Raw genomic sequence first — 20,017 nt, 5'->3', positions numbered from 1 at the left:
ATTAATGTAACCTGCATTTTCATTCTGTGATATACTCAATAAAACAAGATTGTTAAAAAAAAAGTGGTGACAGATAACCCACAAGTACCTGAAAATGGACCAGTTTTTGGTGCAAATTGCACCACCAAACTGTCTTATTTGTTTTGCACCACATTTATGATCCTTTTTCAGACTTAGTGAAAAAAGTAAGTGGCTCCACGGGAAAAGGGGGCATGGCTTCACTTTAAGGGGGCATGGCCTAAATGCCACCTTACATTTCAAAAATGTACATGAATTTTGTCACTAAAGTCATAAAACTTAAACCAACTAAGGCCCCCTGTCCGCCGCACGGTGAGCCTATCTGCCAGATAGACTCATTGCGGAGAATCGTGGCAAATCACAGCATGCCGCGATTTTGAGTCCCGCGAGAGGAGAATCACTATGATTCTTCGCTTGTGGACAGGGGGCTCCGCTTTCCATAGTAACGCTAGATTATTGCCGCGAGTAACACAATGCAAGATCGTCCGTGGACAGGAGCCCTAATAAGTGATATAAAGGTCGACTAGACAGTCTTAAGATTCTCCAGACTTATCATCCAGCATGAGCCACAGTGATAAATCTGGTACATTTTAAGACTGTCTGTCCAAGTTTACACTATTAGGGCTAATGCCCATGGGTGTTGCACTGCAGCTAATAGGTTCTATTGAACTTAATAGCTGAATGTTCACGCTGTGGAATTTCGCAGCATGAAATAACCCGCGGCATGTACTATTTGCAGCGGGAATACGTGCGGCCGGCTTCCGTTGTAGTCAATGGAACCCGGCCGTAGCACAGCGGAAGAATAGCGTGAATAGCTGCCTCGCCCACCACCAGACGCGTCATATGACACTGCCGGCGCGTCATGCACTGTACTGCGCATGCGCGCGAACCGTCATGTGGGAGATGCGCAGCGGATCCAGAGGTGAGTATGGGGTCTTTGGGGGGGCGTGGGAACAGACCCCGCTGTGGTATTCCGCTTGCGGAGCCCGTCATGGCCGTGGGCATGAGCCCTTAGACAGTATTAGTAAATCTGCCCCACACACTGGATCTTGACTTTCATCGACGGCATGTAGCTATCACAAGGCCAGATACCTCTTTCTTTTTAGTAGTTTATACTTCTATGCTTCTTTGCCGTTTTTTGCTTTATGCCCATCTAAACATGTTAAGAGTGTAGAGTGTTGGTAGCATGTCTGATGGGTCACTTGGGCATAGTAATACTAAACTGTCGGTTCTATCTTGTGTCCTTCTGACCTTTATGGAATAACCTGAGTACTCCTATAATTCATATACATATAATTTAAAGAAGACCTTTGGTACGCGATCAATTATTTTCAGTTTAGTTATTCTTTTCACTGCCAGTGGCTATAAATACAGCTGTAAATATAAGATGAGCTCAGTGGAAGTTCACTTCTTTATTATGACTGCTTTGTAAAATCAGTCTGACAACAGTGTGGCTGCACTTAGGCTGCATTCCCACATAACAGGTACAGACTTGCGGCTGAGACTCCATCCAGCCACGGCTGCCAATAGCCGCATGATCTTGCTGACCTTATCTGCAAGATCGCGCCTCCATTGACAACCGAGGCTTGATGGATTCGCAGCCGCAAGCTGGTACCTGTTACAATGGAACACAGCCAAACATTGTGTGGTACATATGTTCTCGTCCTGCAGTAATGCATTCTCCTGTTTTGCTACCTGTCAGGAGTCTGAGAAAGTTAATCTAAGGTGACAGTCTCCTGTGAGCGGTAATGGGTCTGTCTCCCAGTTTTCTTATAAAGAGTTATGAAAAACAGCTGAATTGAAATTTAGGCAACCGAATAGATTTTGATGCAGAATTCAGCAGCAGCAGATTCCGCTGCATCTTCGTGGAAATACACCATTGCAGCTGGTTCAGTTTCAGTGTAGTAAGAGATATTTTCATACATTCAGAAGATCCAGAATTCCATTTGTTTTCTCTCTTTACCAGTTAGTTTAATGCTACATACAGAGGTTTGTACATACAGCACTGTGCAAAAGTTTTAGGCAGCTGTGGAAAACATGCTGCAAAGTAAAAATGCTTTTAAAAATAGTAGTGGTAAGGGTGGTTTTCCATTTGCGTCTAGGTCCACCCAGATCTGTTCCACAGATGGAACCGGTCAGCCGCAGGGATTCCCTATTCCTGCTCCCGGAACGGTGTAGGAAATAATAATAATAATAATAATCTTTATTTGTATAGCGCCAACTTATTCCGCAGCGCTTTCAGGCATGGATAAATGCAAAACAATACAACAATTACAATATAAGGTACATTGGGTTAGACACAAATGGGTTGGGGGTGGTACAGGAGGTGCAGGGGTTGGGGAACATAGGCAATAGGAAATTTTATGTACAGATCATTTATCAGAAGGCAAACAGGGTGGAGCACCATAGGGAGGGGCGAGGGACTAGGTCAGGAGATTTGGTATGCTTCCCTGAAGAGGTGCGTTTTTAAGGCACGTCTGAAATTTCGTGCATCGGGAATTGTCCGGATGCCTTGGGGTAGAGCGTTCCAGAGGATGGGTGCTGCTCTGGTGAAGTCCTGTAGGCGAGCATGAGAGGTTCGTATTACGGGGGTGTTTAGTCTGAGGGTGTTAGCCGATCGGAGTGAGCGCGCTGGGTGGTATACTGAAAGTAGGGAGGTGATGTATGGTGGCGCAGCGCCATGCAGAGCTTTGTGAGTGAGGCAGAGGAGTTTAAATTTAGTTCTGCAGTGGATGGGCAGCCAATGCAGCGACTGGCATAATGCAGAGGCGTCTGAATAACGACTGGATAGAAAAATGAGTCTAGCTGCTGCATTTAGTATGGATTGGAGCGGAGCGAGTCTAGTGCGGGGGAGGCCAGTGAGTAGCGAGTTGCAGTAGTCAAGCCGGGAGTGGATGAGCGCAACCACGAGCGTCTTTAGCGTGTCCGTGGTTAGGAACGGACGTATTTTAGCAATATTTCTGAGGTGCATGTGGCATGTTTGGGCCAGAGATTGGATATGGGGGGTAAAGGAGAGGTCAGAGTCCAGTGTGACCCCAAGGCATCGGGCATGCCGTCGGGGGGTTATGATGGTGCCAGACACTGGAATGGAGATGTTGAGGGGAGGTCGGTTAGAAGGTGGAAAGACAAGGAGGTCAGTTTTAGAGAGGTTTAGTTTGAGAAAAAGGGAGGACATAGTGTTAGAGACAGCGGACAGACAGTCGGTGATATTTTGGAGGAATGGTCCAGAGATCTCACGAGAGGAGGTGTATAGTTGGGTGTCGTCAGCATAGAGATGGTATTGGAGGCCGAATCTGTGGATTGTTTGTCCAATTGGGGCAGTATAGATAGAGAAAAGAAGGGGACCAAGGACCGAGCCCTGGGGTACCCCGACAGCGAGAGGAAGTGGAGCAGAGATAGAACCAGCAAAGGAAACACTGAAAGAGCGGTCAGAGAGGTAGGAGGAGAACCAGGAGAGAGCAGTATCCTTTAGGCCAATAGAGTGGAGCATAGTGAGAAGGAGATTATGGTCGACAGTGTCAAATGCAGCAGACAGGTCAAGGAGGATTAGTAGGGAGTAATCACCTCTCGACTTTGCAGTCATCAGGTCATTTGTTACTTTTGTAAGGGCAGTTTCGGTCGAGTGTAGAGAGCGGAAACCAGACTGGAGGGGGTCGAGGAGTGAGTTGTCAGAGAGAAAGCGAGTAAGCCGAGAGTAGACCAGGCGTTCCAGTAATTTGGAGATAAAGGGGAGGTTTGAGACGGGTCGGTAGTTAGCAGCATTAGTCGGGTCCAGAGTTGGTTTTTTAAGCAGAGGGGATATAATGGAGTGTTTGAATGAGGAGGGAAAAGTGCCAGAGGTTAGGGAGAGGTTGCAGATTGTGGTAAGGTGAGTAATGAGAGCTGGGGAAAGGGAGCGGAGGAGGTGAGAGGGGAGAGGGTCGCTGGCGCAGGTGGTAGGGCGGGCAGTGGAAAGGAGCCTGGAGACTTCTTCCTCTGTCGTTGGTTCTAGCGTAGATAGTGAGTAGGTGCTGGGTGCAGTGCTGATGGAGCTGGGATCAGGGCTAACCATGCAGCTTTCAGAGATTTCTTTTCGAATGTGGTCGATTTTTTCTTTGAAATAGGCAGCTAGTTCTCCAGCAGTCAGGTCTGTCGCAGGGGCCTGTTCCTTGGGGCTGAGGAGGGAGTGAAAGGTCTCAAAGAGTTGTTTGGGGTTGTGGGATAGTGAGGAGACAAGGGAGGTGAAATAGACTTGTTTGGCATGGTGAAGGGCTAGGTTATACATTTTAAGCATGAATTTGAAGTGGAGGAAGTCAGCTGGCAGCTTTGACTTTCTCCACAGCCGCTCGGCGCACCTAGAGCACCGCCGGATGAAGCGCGTTTGGGACGTGAGCCAGGGTTGCCGTGGTCTGCGTTTGACAGCTCGCGTCACGGGCGGTGCCACTTCATCCAGGGCACGGCTGAGGGTGGTGTGGTAGTATTCGGCTGCCAGGTTAGGGCAGGGGAGGCGAGAGATGGGCGATAGGGAGGACTGAATAGTTTCAGCAAACTGTTTAGTGCGGACAGACTGGAGGTTCCTAGAGGTGCGATAGATAGGAGGGTCAGGAGAGATGCTAGGGTGCCTGATGGAGAAAGAGAGAAGGTTGTGATCCGAGAGTGGAAGTGGGGAGTTAGTAAAGTGAGAAGCAGAGCAGAGATGGAGGAAAACTAAATCGAGAGTGTTACCATCTCTATGAGTGGGGGAGTCAGAGATTAGCGATAGGCCAAGGGAGGAGGTAAGTGTTAAGAGCCGGGAGGCAGATGAGGAGCTAGAGTCGTTAGTAGGAATGTTGAAATCACCAAGGATGAGGGTTGGGATTTCACAGGATAGGAAGTGGGGGAGCCAGGCAGCAAAGTGGTCTAGGAACAGGCGGGTAGGACCTGGGGGGCGGTAAATAACTGCGACACGCAGAGGCAGTGGGCGGAAGAGTCGCAGGGTGTGGACTTCGAAGGAGTGAAAGGTAAGCGAAGGAGCTGCGGGAATGACCTGGAAGGTACAGTTTGGGGAGAGGATGATGCCTACTCCTCCACCGCGTCTGTCATCCGATCTGGGGGTGTGGGAGAACTGCAAGCCATCATAGGACAATGCAGCGGGGGAGGTAGAATCGGACTGCTGTATCCAGGTTTCCGTGAGGGCGAGCAAGTTCAAGTGTTTAGTGGTGAAAAGGTCATGGATAGTTGGGAGTTTGTTACACGCAGATTGGGAGTTCCATAGGGCGCATTTGAATGGGGCAGGGGGGGCATTTTGGTAGAGAACAGTACGGGGTGGGCCTGGGTTGGGAGAGATGTCCCCTGCAGCTAGGAGTAGCAGAGTAGCAAGGGTGAGCACATGGCTAGGGGATTTGTGTGGGTGTCTGAGGTGTTTCTTTGCAGTATTAGGGGGTTGAAGGCGTCTTAGGAAGTTGAACAGTGCATGGGAGCCATACATAGGTGAGGAGAGGAGGGAAGGGCTGATGTGGATGGAGTGTGTTGGGGCTGGGCATTGGAAGAAAGTGTGCAGGCTTGAAAAGAGGATAGTGATGGAGATCAATGCAAAGAGGAGAGCATTTAGCTCCAGGCTGTGGACAGTTGTGCATGGTACCTGTCTCCTGCACTGTCGAACTGCGCTGTATAACTGCATCATTCTACAGCATCAAACACTTGTTGCTGGACACTTAGTGCTGGGGACATCGGGTGAGGCATGGAGGGTAGAACTGACTTTAAAGTTCTGGCTCCAGGACTTCAGCTGGGAGTGGCTTGTTACATATCACTAGTCAACCAGCTGACCCCACCTTTAGATGGCTAATGAACAAGATGGGGGGGGGGGCTTTATTGCCCTCTTACAAAAACAAACTGTGTCCAGCAACACTAAGATGAGACAGGGAGAAAACTATTTGGGGGAGGTGATGAGGAAAATACATATAGTACAAATAGAGTCAATTCAATTTATATGAAGCAATGGGACATACCATTGCGCACGGATTATGACAAATTTAAAGGTATCACAGCAGATTCAGTGGAGGGAAGGCGGAGCAATCAAATTCAGATGGAGTGGAGCAATGGATGAGTGAAACATACCATTGCGCACAGATTATGTAAAGCGGAGTCCACAGTGCAGATGTGAAAGCACACTTAATAGTTTGTTTGTCAAATAACAAAATACAAAATGAATGAACAAAAAAAGAATCTAAATCAAATCAATATTTGGTGTGACCACCCATTGCCTTCAAAACAGCATAAATTCTTTTAGGTACACTTGCACACAGTTTTTGAAGGGACTTAACAGGGAGGTTGTTCCAAACATCTTGGAGAACTAAGCACAGTTCCTCTATGGATGTCGACTTGCTCAAATCCCACTGACTCTTCATGTAATCCCAGACAGACTCAGTGATGTTGAGATGTAGGGGCCATATCATCACTTCCAGGACTCTTTGTGCTTTACACTGAAGATAGTTCCTAATGATATAGCCTGTATATTTGGGGTTGTTGTCCTGTTGCAGAATAAATTTGGAACCCATCAGACGCCTTCAATTATTAAAATAAACTCTTACTTTGCAGCATTTTTTCCACACTAGCATTAAAGTGTTTGCACAGTATTGTATATACTGCATAAAGTTGACAGGTTAAGGCTAGAGATGAGCGAACGTACTCGGTAAGGGCGATTTCGCAATCGAGCACCGCGATTTTCGAGTACTTCACTACTCGGGTGAAAAGTACTCGGGTGCGCCGGGGGGCGGGGGGGGCGCGGCGGAGCGGGGGGTAGCAGCGGGGAACAGGGGGGAGCCCTCTCTCTCTCCCTCTCCCCCCCACTCCCCTCTGCAACCCCCCGCTCACCCCCGGCGCACCCGAGTACTTTTCACCCGAGTAGTGAAGTACTCGAAAATCGCGGTGCTCGATTGCGAAATCGCCCTTACCGAGTACGTTCGCTCATCTCTAGTTAAGGCCCATTTAAACACAAATATAATCGTTCAAAAGATTTTTGAAGTTTTGAGCGATTGTTTTGCATAAACTGCTAATGGACACTGATGTCCATTAGCAGCTTATCACCTTCATATGCATGTAAATGAGACTCCTGGAGCTGTATGCAGCGAACAGCAAGTGGTCTGTTCTCTGCATTCAGCTCCTTTGTTCTGCGACGGGCTGCCGTGGGGGTTTCTGTTGAATATAATGTAATCAGCGCATCTGTGGAGAATACAGCACCATGGACAGAAAGCACAGCATGCGGTTTGTGTTATCTTCTCTCTGGCTGACCGATGGATTTTAATCTCACCTAAAAATCATCGTTCAGCCGAAGAGTGAAAGATGGGAGCATTTACGCACAACGATTAACGCTCAAATGATGGCTTTTGAGCAAATTTTGAGCGATAATCGTTGCATGTAGTTTAAAGGGCTTATTTGCACATTGCAGTCATGTCGTGACTTTTACAACGTATTTTTCAAAATTAAGGCAAAATGATGATTTTGGGTGAGTTGGGACAAAAAATTTAATTTGGGAATATAGCCAAAAAGTACCTTCACATATAGAATTGGAAAAGTGGAAAAGTTGCATCAACATCCACGTCAAAAACTGCATCAAAATATGCACTAGTATAATTCGAATCTGCAACATACTTCACTCCTTCAATTAAAAGGGTGAAATCTGCTGCAGATCCGCTTCAACATCTGCACTAAATTATAGTGATTTTGGTACGAATCCACAGTAAAATTCTCAATGCCAAATATGCTGCAAAATCTGCACGTGTTGCATTCAAATTTGCCTCAGATTTTGTTGCAGATTTACCAAGAAGTTTACCCCTTCATCTAAAGATGTGAAATCTGCGGTAAAAAAGCACATTATAAATTGACTTGCTGCAGATTTAAAATGTATACCACAGGACTTTTTTTCTGCAAATCTCTTGACATCCCAACAACTTGGTTTGTACTGTAATGGAATGGAAAATGACTTAGTGTATACACCACGTGTGAACTTGCCCTAAGACTTTGTGGCCTGACATTTTTCCCACAGTTTTAACTTATCCAAAAACTAATTTGGGATGTGAAAATTGAAATATCATAATTGCTTGTGCTTTAGTCTCTAATGTGCAGTTCATTTTTTTTTGCATTTCAGACCCCCGTGTGAAAGGATGGTTCATGTTAGATAATTACATCCCCACCTTTGTGTTCACCGTCCTATATTTATTTATTGTATGGATAGGACCGAAGTACATGCAGAACAGACAGCCTGTTTCCTGCAGAGGGATTCTAGTGGTTTATAACCTTGGCCTTACATTGCTCTCTCTCTACATGTTTTATGAGGTAAGACTGAATGCAAATGTATAATATTTTTGAAAAGCTAATAATACTAATAATCTTTATTTGTATAGCGCCAATTTATTCTGCAGCGCTTTTGAAGCACATGGGAAATATGAGAATTACAGAAATTACAAAAGTTACATGTGGTATTCAATTATTTTGAAACAGAGGGGGTGATACAGAAGGTACAGGGGCAGGTGGCGGAGCATGTGGGAACATAGCAATGTAACGATAACCTGTGATAGCAATGTGATATACAGTTTTTAGGACACAAATGAGGTTGGGGCAGGAAGTGAATATGATAGGCAAAAGTGGAAAGCCCTAGGGAGGGGCAGGGGGCGTATTGTGGGAGTGATGGTCTAGATCAGGAGGTATGGTATGCTATTTTGAAGAAGTGCATCTTTACGGCGTGTCTGAAGTTCCGTGCGTCGGGGATTGTCTGGATGTTTTGGGGTAGAGTGTTAGAGGATTGGTGCTGCTCTAGAGAAATCCTAGAGGCAAGCATGTGAGACTCATACTAGAGGGGTGTTTAGTCTGAGTGTGTTAGCAAATCGGAGCGTGTTGGCTGGGTGATGTATGGGCAGGAGGAAAGCAATATACGTACCCTGTTTCCCCGAAAATAAGACGCGTCTTATATTAATTTTTGCTCCCAAATATGCGCTACGTCTTATTTTCAGGGGGTGTCTTATTTCGTCACGGCAAATCCGTCTGTGGCCGCTAATCCCTCAATTGGCCAGCTTTGTGGACGAAATTTCTCAGAAATCTCATCCACATGGGACAGCAAATCTGTCACGGCAAAGCAGGGAGAAGCCGGTGTTGTGGTGCGGATTCACCTGGCACAGAAACGGAAAAGCGTGCAGCCAGGTCGCTTCAAAACAAGCGGCTGAGTGCCGTGGGTTTTGAAGCAGGGCTTTCCCGGCGGAAATCTCGCTGTTTATCTCTGTGGCCAAACTGCAAGATTTCCGCTGGAAATACGCTCTGTGAGAACCCAGCCTTAAGAATCACACAGGGTGCCTGACTCACACACAGAGCCATAAAAAAATAAGGGCTGTAAAGTAACGTACCTGGCTGCAGACAGAAGTTCCTGGACCACCTGTAAGCAGGGATGGTATTGCAGCTTCTGGCCACCAGGGGAAGCTCATCACAGCAGACGTGTACAGCAGGAACAGAACGTACAGTATGGACTTTTCCAGCCAGCAAGGGGAGCTCACAACAGCACACTCGTACAGCACAGCAGGGACAGGATAACAGCAGACTGTCTGCAGTTCTACCTATACATCTGGAGGTAGGAGACAACGGGGATGGCAGCAGGGGACAGGCCTCTTGACTTGCCTGCACACTTTACTATGCCTTACTATCGGGGGGGTGCCTTATATTTGGGACTTCTGCAAATTTCAGGGGGTGCCTTATTTTCGGGGGAAACACGGTAAGTGCGGTGCTGTGGTGTGCATTGTGGGTGAGGGTGATGAGTTTGAATTGAGTTCTGTAGTGGGAATGGGTAGCCAGTACAGTGACTGGCATCTGAGAAGCAGCTGGATAGGAAGATGAGTATAGCTGACACATTTAGTATGGATTGGAGAGGGGAGAGTCTGGTGTGGGAAAGGCCAATGAGTAGCGGGTTGCAGTAGTCAAGTCAGGAATAGATGAGGGCGATAACGAATGTCTTTAGCGTGTCCCTGGTGAGGAACGGACGGATTTTAACAATATTTCTGAGGTGCAGGTGACATTTTCGGGTCAGAGATTGGATATGGGGGGGGGGTAAAGGAGAGGTCAGAATCCAGGGTGACCCCAAGGCAGCAGGCATGCTGTCTGGGGGTTATGATGGTGCCAGATACTGATATGAAGATGTTGGGGGGAGGTCAGCTGGTTGAGGGTGGAAAGACAAGGAGGTTCGTTTTTGAGAGGTTAAGTTTGAGATAAAGGGAAGACATGGTGTTAGAGACAGTACACAGAGAGTCAATGATGTTTTTGAGAAAGGGTGCAGAGATATCACGGGCATAGTGTAGAGGTGGTATTGGAGTCCAAATCTGTGGATGGTTTGTCCAATTGGGGTTTTGTAGATAGAGAAGAGAAGGCGGCCAAGGACCGAGCCCTGGAGGACCCCAACAGTAAGGTGGAGTGGAGAGGAGAGAGAGCCAGCAAAGGAGATGCTGAAAGAGTGGTCAGAGTAGCAGGGTAGGAGGAGAACCAGGAGAGAGCAGTGTCCTTAAGGCCAATGAAGTGCAGCATAGCAAGGAGGAGGTCATGGTCGACAGTGCCAAACACAGCAGAGAGGTTAAGGAGGATTAATAGGGAGTAGTCGCCCCTTGATTTAGCCGTCATCAGGTTGTTTGATACTTTTGTGAGGGCGGTTTCTGTCGAATGTAGGAATGTAGGGGGCGGAAGCCGGACTGGAGGGGTCGAGGAGAGAATTATCAGAGAGAAAGCGTGTGAGGCGGGAATAGACCAGGCGTTCAAGTAGTTTGAAGATGAAGGGGGGGTTGGAGATGGGTCGGTAGTTGGCAGCGTTGGTCCAGTCGGTTTCTTTTGCATAGGGGATATGATGGAGTGTTTCAATGAGGAGGGGAAAATACCAGCTAGAAGTTTATTAAATGAGGACTATAATTTGTACTGAAAATTGTTTTTCTTTATCAGTCACTGGTTTGACGTTCTGCATGTATATTCTGAATTTAGGTTTATACTCTGACTTTTTGTATTGTTTTCGGTAACTCCAGCATTAACTATCATACAAGCTTACAAAAAGAAGATGCTAATTACTTCAACACTTTGCTTAAAGAGGTTGTACCAAAACTAACTAATTGGTGGAGTCCTGTTTTCCCTGTACTCCTCATTGTGGGCACGCTTCATGCGCAGTGCGACTCCCTTAATTTTCAATAGGACTGCTGGAGCTCCACCATTGGCCACACCAAAATGTAAGTGACATCACTGCAGGTGGGAAAAGCATCCCCGCAGTGACGAGAAGAGGAGGAGACCCCCACTGATCAGGCTTTTACCACCTATCCATAGTTAATTCTGGTACAACCCCTTTTAAGTGCACCTGCGTTGCCTACAGTATGCTTTCAGTCATTGATTCACAGACATAATCTTTAAAGGGGTTGTCCAGGAATGGACGGAACCTCTTAATGCAAATCTGAACAAAGCTTAAAGGGCTTGCCCAGGAATAGTATACCCTTCTCCCTCTGGTCTGCACATGAATTTCCCCATATAAGGCCTTCCTTACACTAGCGTTTTTTTACCGCGATTAATCGCGGTATAATGCTCCCACTGATATCAATGAGGGCTCGCAGACATTTACAGTGCCGTGACTTTCGAGCTCTGTCTGCTCTATCTTTGGCTGTTTAGTGCACCTTATCGCCCATCACAATGATGGGCTGCTCTAGAACTGCTGTCGGACGCAGGGAGCTGTGGCTGAAAACAAAAGTAAGACTGCAGTGCTTTGCCACGCCAATTGTGAGAGGACCCTTAGGGTGGTTTTCCACAGGCCACACTGACAGCATGTTAAAAAACATACCACACGTTACACTTGTGCAGTTTGTCTAAGCTCCCAATAAAGAGTTAATACTTGTCGGCCTAAGTACTGCTGGAATGTTCACACTGCAGACCCGCAAATAGACTTGGAATTTTCGTCTTGGACACACAATGTTCTTTGTTGGTGAAATACAAAGTTTCACATCACTTAATCTGCTTACTGGTACAACATTTCTTCCTGTCTATTTAACAAAGGTATCATTACATAATTAGCTTTAAGCAAATACATAAAGTTATAGTGAAAGTGAAAAGGGGAAATTTTTCAACATCACAGCATATGACTGCTTACATTTGGTCAGACGTCTGATATAAAGTTGGTAATTTGTGCAGTAAATAGAAAAATAAAAAGCAGCTTCTCTTTTATTTTTTTTATTTTTGAACCTGTACCGCGGCCTTTCTTACCGAGACTGACTTGCCTCAGTTTATGTCTCCCAGTTGTTAAGTAGTATGCAGTATTTTAATTGTACTTTAATTGCTTCTGGTTTATGATACTTTTCCTTATTGTACTCTGAGCTAGGTAGAAGCCATTATTCAGCTGCAGAACCAGGGTGTCTTAGCGCGGATACCTGTTACGGCACTCTGACCTCCGAGCGCCAAGTGGGGTGCCCTGAGCTTACTGCCCCCCACTGTCCCTGCCTACTTGCCTCGGCCCTGGCTAACCCCAGGCGGACAACTGGATGGCGATCCCTACCCTGGCTAGGGACCTGGCGACTACACAGAGGGAACTACCTAACAGGGGGACAGAGTGTCGACAGAAAAGGCAGATGGAATGACCAAACAGGAAATACTGAGCAAGGCAAAGCTGGGAAAGGAAACTGACCAGCAAGCTAGGGAACTGACTGAGCAGAACTACAGACAGGACTGACTAGTGGCTGACAGAACCAATAACTGGCAGTGAGCTCAGATCACTGCCAGTCTTTTAACTACAAGGCTCCGCCCAGGGGTGGAGAGTGGGAGGAGGCAACTCCTCCCGCTGCTAATTAAGAAGGATGGAGGAGTGCGGGCGTCACCCTACGGGCGGGCACACCCACGCCGCCGCACACCGGCCGCCCCACGCCGCCGGGAGAGCCCCGACTCCAGAGCTCCAGGACGCTGGCACCGACGCCGCCGACCGCGGGACCCCGCGCCGCCCTGCATGGTAACAATACCTTTATGATTATTAAAAATCCCTGCCTCTTGAAAGTGCTGGTCTGATTGGCTGACCGCTCAGCCAATCACAGACAGTGCTCAGCTATTCATTGAATGATAGGTGAGTGCTGCCTGTGATTGGTTACAGCGCTCAGCAAATCAGAGGCAGTGCTCAGTCATTTATTGAATTCAATGAATGGCTGAGCACTGCCTCTGATTAGCTAAGCGCTGTGACCAATCACAGGCAGCACTCAGCTGTCATTTAATAAATGGCTGAGCACTCAGCCAATTAGACGCAGCCCTCTCAGGAGGCGGGGATTTTTAAATTCCTGGCCAGCCAAAAGTGCTTCAGGGCAGTGCCGGGAGCCAGGGAGAAGACGCGCCAGAGCTGCACAACGGCGGAGAGGTGATATGTTTTTTTTTTTTTACAGCAGCTAGGGATGATTTTCAGGGAAGGGCTTATATTTTAAGCCCTTCCCCGAAAATCACTCCAGGGGTTGCCTGCCTCCCATTGCTTTCAATGGGGCTGGCGGCAGTAGCACCGGCCCCATTGAAAGCTATGGCATGGCATCGTGGTCCTTTGCCACAGCTGTTACAAGGGATTCCTTCATCACCGCGCGGAGTCCCCTTCTTACTGAACACTGACAGTGCTGTCACAGTGTTCAGTGATGAGAGGACTCCCTGCTGGGAATCTTTATGCGCAGCACAGACCTTCCTGACGCATTCATGTCCTATCTTTTGCAGATGAGGGTATTTTGCACCTGTAAAAGACGGACATGTGAACACACCATAGGAACTCAATGGTTCTATCAGACACGCTTTTTTTTAGGCGCGCGAAAAAAACGCTCATCTAACTTCACTCTTAGGGTGAACTAAGAAAGGAATGGAGACCTGTCTCTAAATATCCCTAGTGTCTAAATCACCCTAAACAGCAACATGTGGGGTGATCGCCCTGAAAAGAGCGGATCCACAGACACCCTGACAGCTAATTAACCCTGTATGACTCTATTTAATGTACATCATTTGGGATAACAATTAGTGAAGTGTCACCAAATGCAGCGATCACATAACAATTCGCCAGCACAAAGTTCATCAAAAGCTCACTGAGTGGATAGCTAGGAAATACTTCTGACTTAATGTTGGTTAATTGCTGCATTCAGCAAGGCTTTAATAATACCCTTTGTGATTTTGCACGGTAGTCTGAGTAGCTATGGACGCACTACTCCTCACCTGGTTTCCAGGAAGTGACGTGCCTGACTTGTGATCGGGCCTTATTTTGAAAGGTACTATATTTTGGGGTAGGTAGACGCCTGTATGGCCTATTACTACAATACCTTTGTTCCCCTTAATCGCTCATGTAAAGTGTTAACCTAATATGAGTTGTATACGTGTTCTTGTTAATTAAAGTGCTATTTGCTGGTTTTGCTAGGTTGTGAGTTTATAAATCCTGGTAACCGATCCCATAAGTATATATCCAGTGCATAGGTTGGAGGTACCTGTAATAATGAACACTTATGTGTTATACCTATGATCAACCCTTTTTACTACCATATTTCCAAGGATTAAGTGGGCTTTGTCAAAGAAAGACGATCACTGGATTGGGCAAGGCGATTTCAGGATGTTCTGCGAGTGGCGGAGATGCCTTCTCTGCTTCTGTCCCTTGATGCGGAGAAAGCATTCCATGGGGTACATTGGGGCTACCTTGCTGCAGTTTTGTGTAAATTTGATATAACAGGAGAGGCTCGAAGAGTCATCATGTCTTTATATACTTGTCCATTGGTGGCAGTATTGGCATCGAGTTATATTTCTAAGTCATTCACAATCACCAATGGCACACGCCATGGATGTCCTTTATCGTCCATTGTTTTTACATTGGGGATGGAACCCTTGGCTAAGGGCCATACGTTCCTCTCCCTAGGTACATGGTTTCTTTATTAGTGCTAATGAATACAACATTGGGTTATTTGCTGATGATGTCATTATAGATGTTACTAAACCCGAGGAATCCTTATCAACGGGTATTCAAATCCTACATTCATTCAGGGAGATGTATTATTACAAAGTTAATATTGCCAAATCACAAATGTTGACTATGGGTTTAACCTCAAACCAGATGTCTAGTCTCACCCAACAATACAAGTTCCAGTGGGCGAAAGAAAGTATTACTTATTTAAGGATCCGTCTTACCTATCCAACCTCTCATTTACATAAAGTTAACTACTTTCTGCTATTACACTCCATAAATGATGAACTCTAAGCATATTCAAAGTCAGATATGTCTTGGGTGGGCAGAGTCCCCAAAGTTACAATGATGGTCCTTCCCTAAACTTTTATCTGTGCTCAGGAACCTCCCAATCCCTGTAACCAAAATATAATTATCTCAATTACAAGCTCTGATCAACAAAGTAATATGGAAATGAGCAAGACCTAGGGTGGGGCTAATACTCTATATGCCTCAGTTGGCAAAGGTGGTTTAGGTGTACCTAATGTTTATAATGAATGCAGCTATACTTGACCAGATTCGATATTGGCTGTATGGTGATAATACCCCTCACTGGGTAGATATAGAGTATTACTTAGCAGAGCATACTCCACGGAGGGTGTAGTTGTGGGCCTCAGCACTTAGTTTTAACTTCTGCCTCCCTCCTTATTTATCTATTCAATCTATGGTCCTTCTGGATTCCAAGAAATTGCTGTACTTAAAGCCTCGTGATCTACCTTTATTTGTAATTAAACATTTAATTCTTGAAATTAGCGTTACTTCCGGTAATTGGCATGAAGCTGGCGTGTTTATTCTCAGCCAAATATGGGACAATGACCATTTAACTTCATTTACCAATATTCTTAATACTTTTAAGACAGACTTCTACAAATATCTACAATTACATAATTTTATCCAAACTAATTTTCAGCTTTGCAAGGTCCCCATTTGAACTTTTATTTTGTTAATACCACTATCAGAAAAAGAGGACTTTCTAATCACCCTTTTACATGGGCCGATTCTTGTTTGAATGTGCGCGAGAGTGAGTGACGTCGCCGCTAATTCATTCGCAGTTGTTCACAATTGCGTAGAATGTTTAGACATGTTTTGATCAGCATTGAGAATTGTTCCCTTCTCGTTTCCTTCTCGTCCAGCGCTTCACATTCCTATGTGAAACACTGAGCTGGGAGTGTTAAAATGTAACGAGAAGTGAGTGAGCCAGCGATGATCCTTATGCAGGCTGAAACTGAGCGACAAACATAAAGCGAACAGTATTATCTAAGGTGTTAACTATAACTGCTCTATGGAAGGCTCAGTTGCATCACAACAAGGTAATTTTCATCTATACCACTCTCGATGGGCAATTTGGCTGGAAAACCTAAACAAAAAGGATATATGTCAAGCTAAGGGTATGTTTATTAATTCTTACTACCTCCTTACACGGCTCGTAATTCTTATATTAATGCAGCACTGGACTTCACAAAGATAATCTCACTAATTTAATTTCCACGTATTCATTAAAGGAGATGTCCCGCGCCGAAACGGGTTTTTTTTTTTTTAAACCCCCTTCCCCCGTTCGGCGCGAGACAACCCCGATGCAGGGGTTAAAAAAACAAACAGCACAGCGCTTACCTGAATCCCGGCGGTCCGGCGTCTTCATACTCACCTGCTGAAGATGGCCGCCGGGATCCTCTGTCTCCATGGACCGCAGGGCTTCTGTGCGGTCCATTGCCGATTCCAGCCTCCTGATTGGCTGGAATCGGCACGTGACGGGGCGGAGCTACACGGAGCCCCATAGAGAAGAGGAGAAGACCCGGACTGCGCAAGCGCGGCTAATTTGGCCATCGGAGGGCGAAAATTAGTCGGCACCATGGAGACGAGGACGCCAGCAACGGAGCAGGTAAGTATAAAACTTTTTATAACTTCTGTATGGCTCATAATTAATGCACAATGTACATTACAAAGTGCATTATTATGGCCATACAGAAGTGTATAGACCCACTTGCTGCCTCGGGACATCTCCTTTAATGTTTTTTCCTGGATTTTCTTTTATTATATTATTATTCTCTAAAGCTTTTTATGATCTTTTTTTATACGGGTTTCATTTGGGCAGCCTCTACTTACCTGTTGAGATTACTATGATGGGCATACTCATCCTGTTTGGTTTCAGCCGTACCTGGTTACGTTACACTGTTAGCATGCTCACAAATCCTTTTTGTTTCGACCTAAGCAAAGCAATGACCTCACCAAATGATAATTGGTATTAGACTCAACAAATACTGTATTGTTCTCTAAAATGTCACAGTTAGCTTATGATTGATATTCATGGACCTGTACCATTTTTATGCTCTAAAATTATTATATTCTTCATGAAAAGTATGTTTTAAAGTTTAAAAAAAAGTTAGCAAGGGCTCCTACAAAATCTGTTTCTGGCTACTACCTCTTTGGATTGCTTCTATTGATTTGTATGGAAAAAGTCAAATTGGCTCATGGAGTGGTTTAACTGGTTGTGAAAGTCTACGGTATTTAGTCCACACTTGTGATAGCCATGAACCACAGCTCAATTCTAAAGCAGCAGAGTTAAAAACAGCTAAGAAGAAAATGAAAGCGTACCTAACTTTTAATGTGACTTTTCAGAATAAGCCTGTGATCGTATCAATGTTGGGGTTTCCGTCTCCCGCTCCATTATGGGAACAGGAAAATGGCATGCCCTGACCAAAATTATCCATCTTATGACGGAAACGAATGGTGCCTAACTGCCCCTATTTAATGCAGATGTCCATTCAGTTTCCATCATGCTGTCCAGCATTTTCCCAGACAAAATTGCATATCATGCTGCACCACTTAATCTGGGATTTTAATAGAATTCAGTAACAGAGGCTCTGAACACTGTTGTGAAAACAGCCTCAGCTACCATGTGTGTATACATGAAAGAACAGTATACAGCAGTACTGAACAGTGTGGATGTGATTTTAGTAGCAGTTATCACAGTAAATCATACACTGTTATTTGTATCAGCCACGTCTGTGTGAATGTTATTCCTTTCTATCTGAAGTTTCTTGGAATGTTTATTCTCTTGTGGGTCATGCGATCTCATTGCTACCACCTGGCAATTACTTGTCTCCATGTGACAATCTCATGCACCAGAGCTTCCTGTATGATGACATTACATGGACTGTGCCACAGAAGCTCCTCGCAGGAGTGGTGGAGCCGGGCCAGAAACCCCCTTTGTAGAGTCAGGACCAGCAAGCAGGTGTTGGGACAGGGCTGAATCTCAACACTCAGGGGCCAGGTGGTTTTCAGGAGTCACTGCAGCACTGGTTCCTGAACTGGGCAGGCATTGGTGACTGATGCAGGCATGGGGATCACAGTCACCGGAAACCTTTGGTCAAAGGCACAGCCACTCCAGAGGGGTGTACAAGTCACTGATCATACAATCCAAAAGCAGCACTCATTTCTGCAAGGGCGAGTCTGTGTAACAGACTGAACCCACGCTCAGTCCCTAGCACTGGTAACTACTGCGCCACACCAGAACTTCTGCTGCTTATACAAAAAGGGAGAAAATGTTGCCTGGTTAATCCCTGCTCCACGTCTTTACATAAAAATAACCTTACATTAACATTATAAAGAAAAAAAAACTTGCCATGGTCAACCTCTTACACTATCAGTTACTGCTGATGATTAGCACCTCCTCTCACACAGTTATAATGAAGGAGATGATAGTCCAGCCTCCTGACTGTATATTTGTGGTCTTTAGCTATAATCACACTGATTATAGCTAATACACTGTCCTCCCAGCAAGCAGAGATGGTACTTGGGATAGCGGATAACACAGCATAGATGATGAAAAAGTTGGAAAAAATTAAAAAAATCAAGATGTTGGCCAGCGGCTATAGAAGAATTACTGCTGAAGCTTGAGAGTTGCTGGGCGGTCACCTCCGCAATGAACGCTTGACCGCCTGCCGATCCTTCCAAATTCCATGCAGCCGGCACCTAGACTACAGTGCTGCGCGGGGAGGTGAGTATTCCTTTTTTCATTAATTTTAAGCCCTTTTAACATTTGTTATAAGTGTCAGAAAACCCCTTTAAAAAGACGTTTGACAACTGACTTGATATTACATACCAGTAATACATTATAGTCACCATACCAACATAGCAGCGGTTAGAAAATTAGTCATGACTTAATTGTGGTCCAGTTTAAAGCTATTATAGTCAGGAACTTCCCTTTGCTTAAGATGGTTTCCAATAAACTGTTTTGAAAGGCGGGTCATCTAATTGTAGCCTTTGATAACGTGTTTCTCAACTTCCATTTTGCAACACGTCCATTGTGCAAATCTCTTCATATAAACCTGGGTTATGCAAACGAGCCTTAGAGATCATGCACACGGCTCATTGTGTTCAGAGCTACACCTAGGTTAGTTTCACACAGGCGAGCGTGATATCGGGCCATGAATCTAGGCCCCATATTGCGCTCGTACACAGGCCAGGTAACCGTTTTTGTTTTAAAAGCGCATCTGATCCCCCTTACCCACCTGCACACAGAATTGTGTGTCTGTGTGTGGCTGTTCACAAATAGAGGATTGGCGCATGGTGCAGGTATAGGGATGGGAAAGTACTAATCATGCACGATGTACCTATTTCCGCTTCCTCTTTTTATCAGAAAAATGACATACCTTGACCCTGTTTGGCACCCAGAAGAATTGTATGGGTTAAGATCAGTGACTGCAATTGTCATTTATGGGAGTTGTTAAATTCTAAGTTTTACTATAACGCCGCTGTCACACCGGCCGCATTTTACCGCAATTAGCACGACATCCCACGCGTCACGCTAATCGCTGTACAGTGCTCCCATTGAAATGAAGCTTTGGAGACCTGCACTCGAACGCAGCGTTTTTAACACGAGCGTTGCCTGTTCTTTTTTCACACATTTTTTAACATACCTTATCATCCATCACAATGACTCGTGTTCAAAACCGCTGCTTGAAATCGCAGTAAAATGCTGCGGTTTCGAGCGGCGTTTAACTGAATGCATGTGTGAGAGTGGCCTTACACTGGTAAGCTTCAATAGAGAGA

The 20,017-nt window shown here is 45.6% G+C and overlaps 1 protein-coding gene across 1 annotated transcript in view; it reads left to right on the top strand.

Annotated features, from left to right (window-relative positions):
- Positions 1-20,017, top strand: part of ELOVL5 (ELOVL fatty acid elongase 5) — a 62,104-nt gene that overhangs the window by 13,655 nt on the left and 28,432 nt on the right. The window contains exon 3 of the mRNA XM_066603835.1: positions 8,123-8,310. Coding sequence (XP_066459932.1) covers positions 8,123-8,310 — 188 coding nt within the window. The remainder of the gene's footprint in view (positions 1-8,122; positions 8,311-20,017) is intronic.

This window comes from Eleutherodactylus coqui, chromosome 1 (genome assembly GCF_035609145.1).
Source record: "Eleutherodactylus coqui strain aEleCoq1 chromosome 1, aEleCoq1.hap1, whole genome shotgun sequence".
Classification (NCBI taxonomy): Eukaryota; Metazoa; Chordata; class Amphibia; order Anura; family Eleutherodactylidae; genus Eleutherodactylus; species Eleutherodactylus coqui.
The sequence above is the reverse complement of the archived record's forward strand: the minus strand, read 5'-3'. Positions and strand labels throughout refer to the sequence as shown.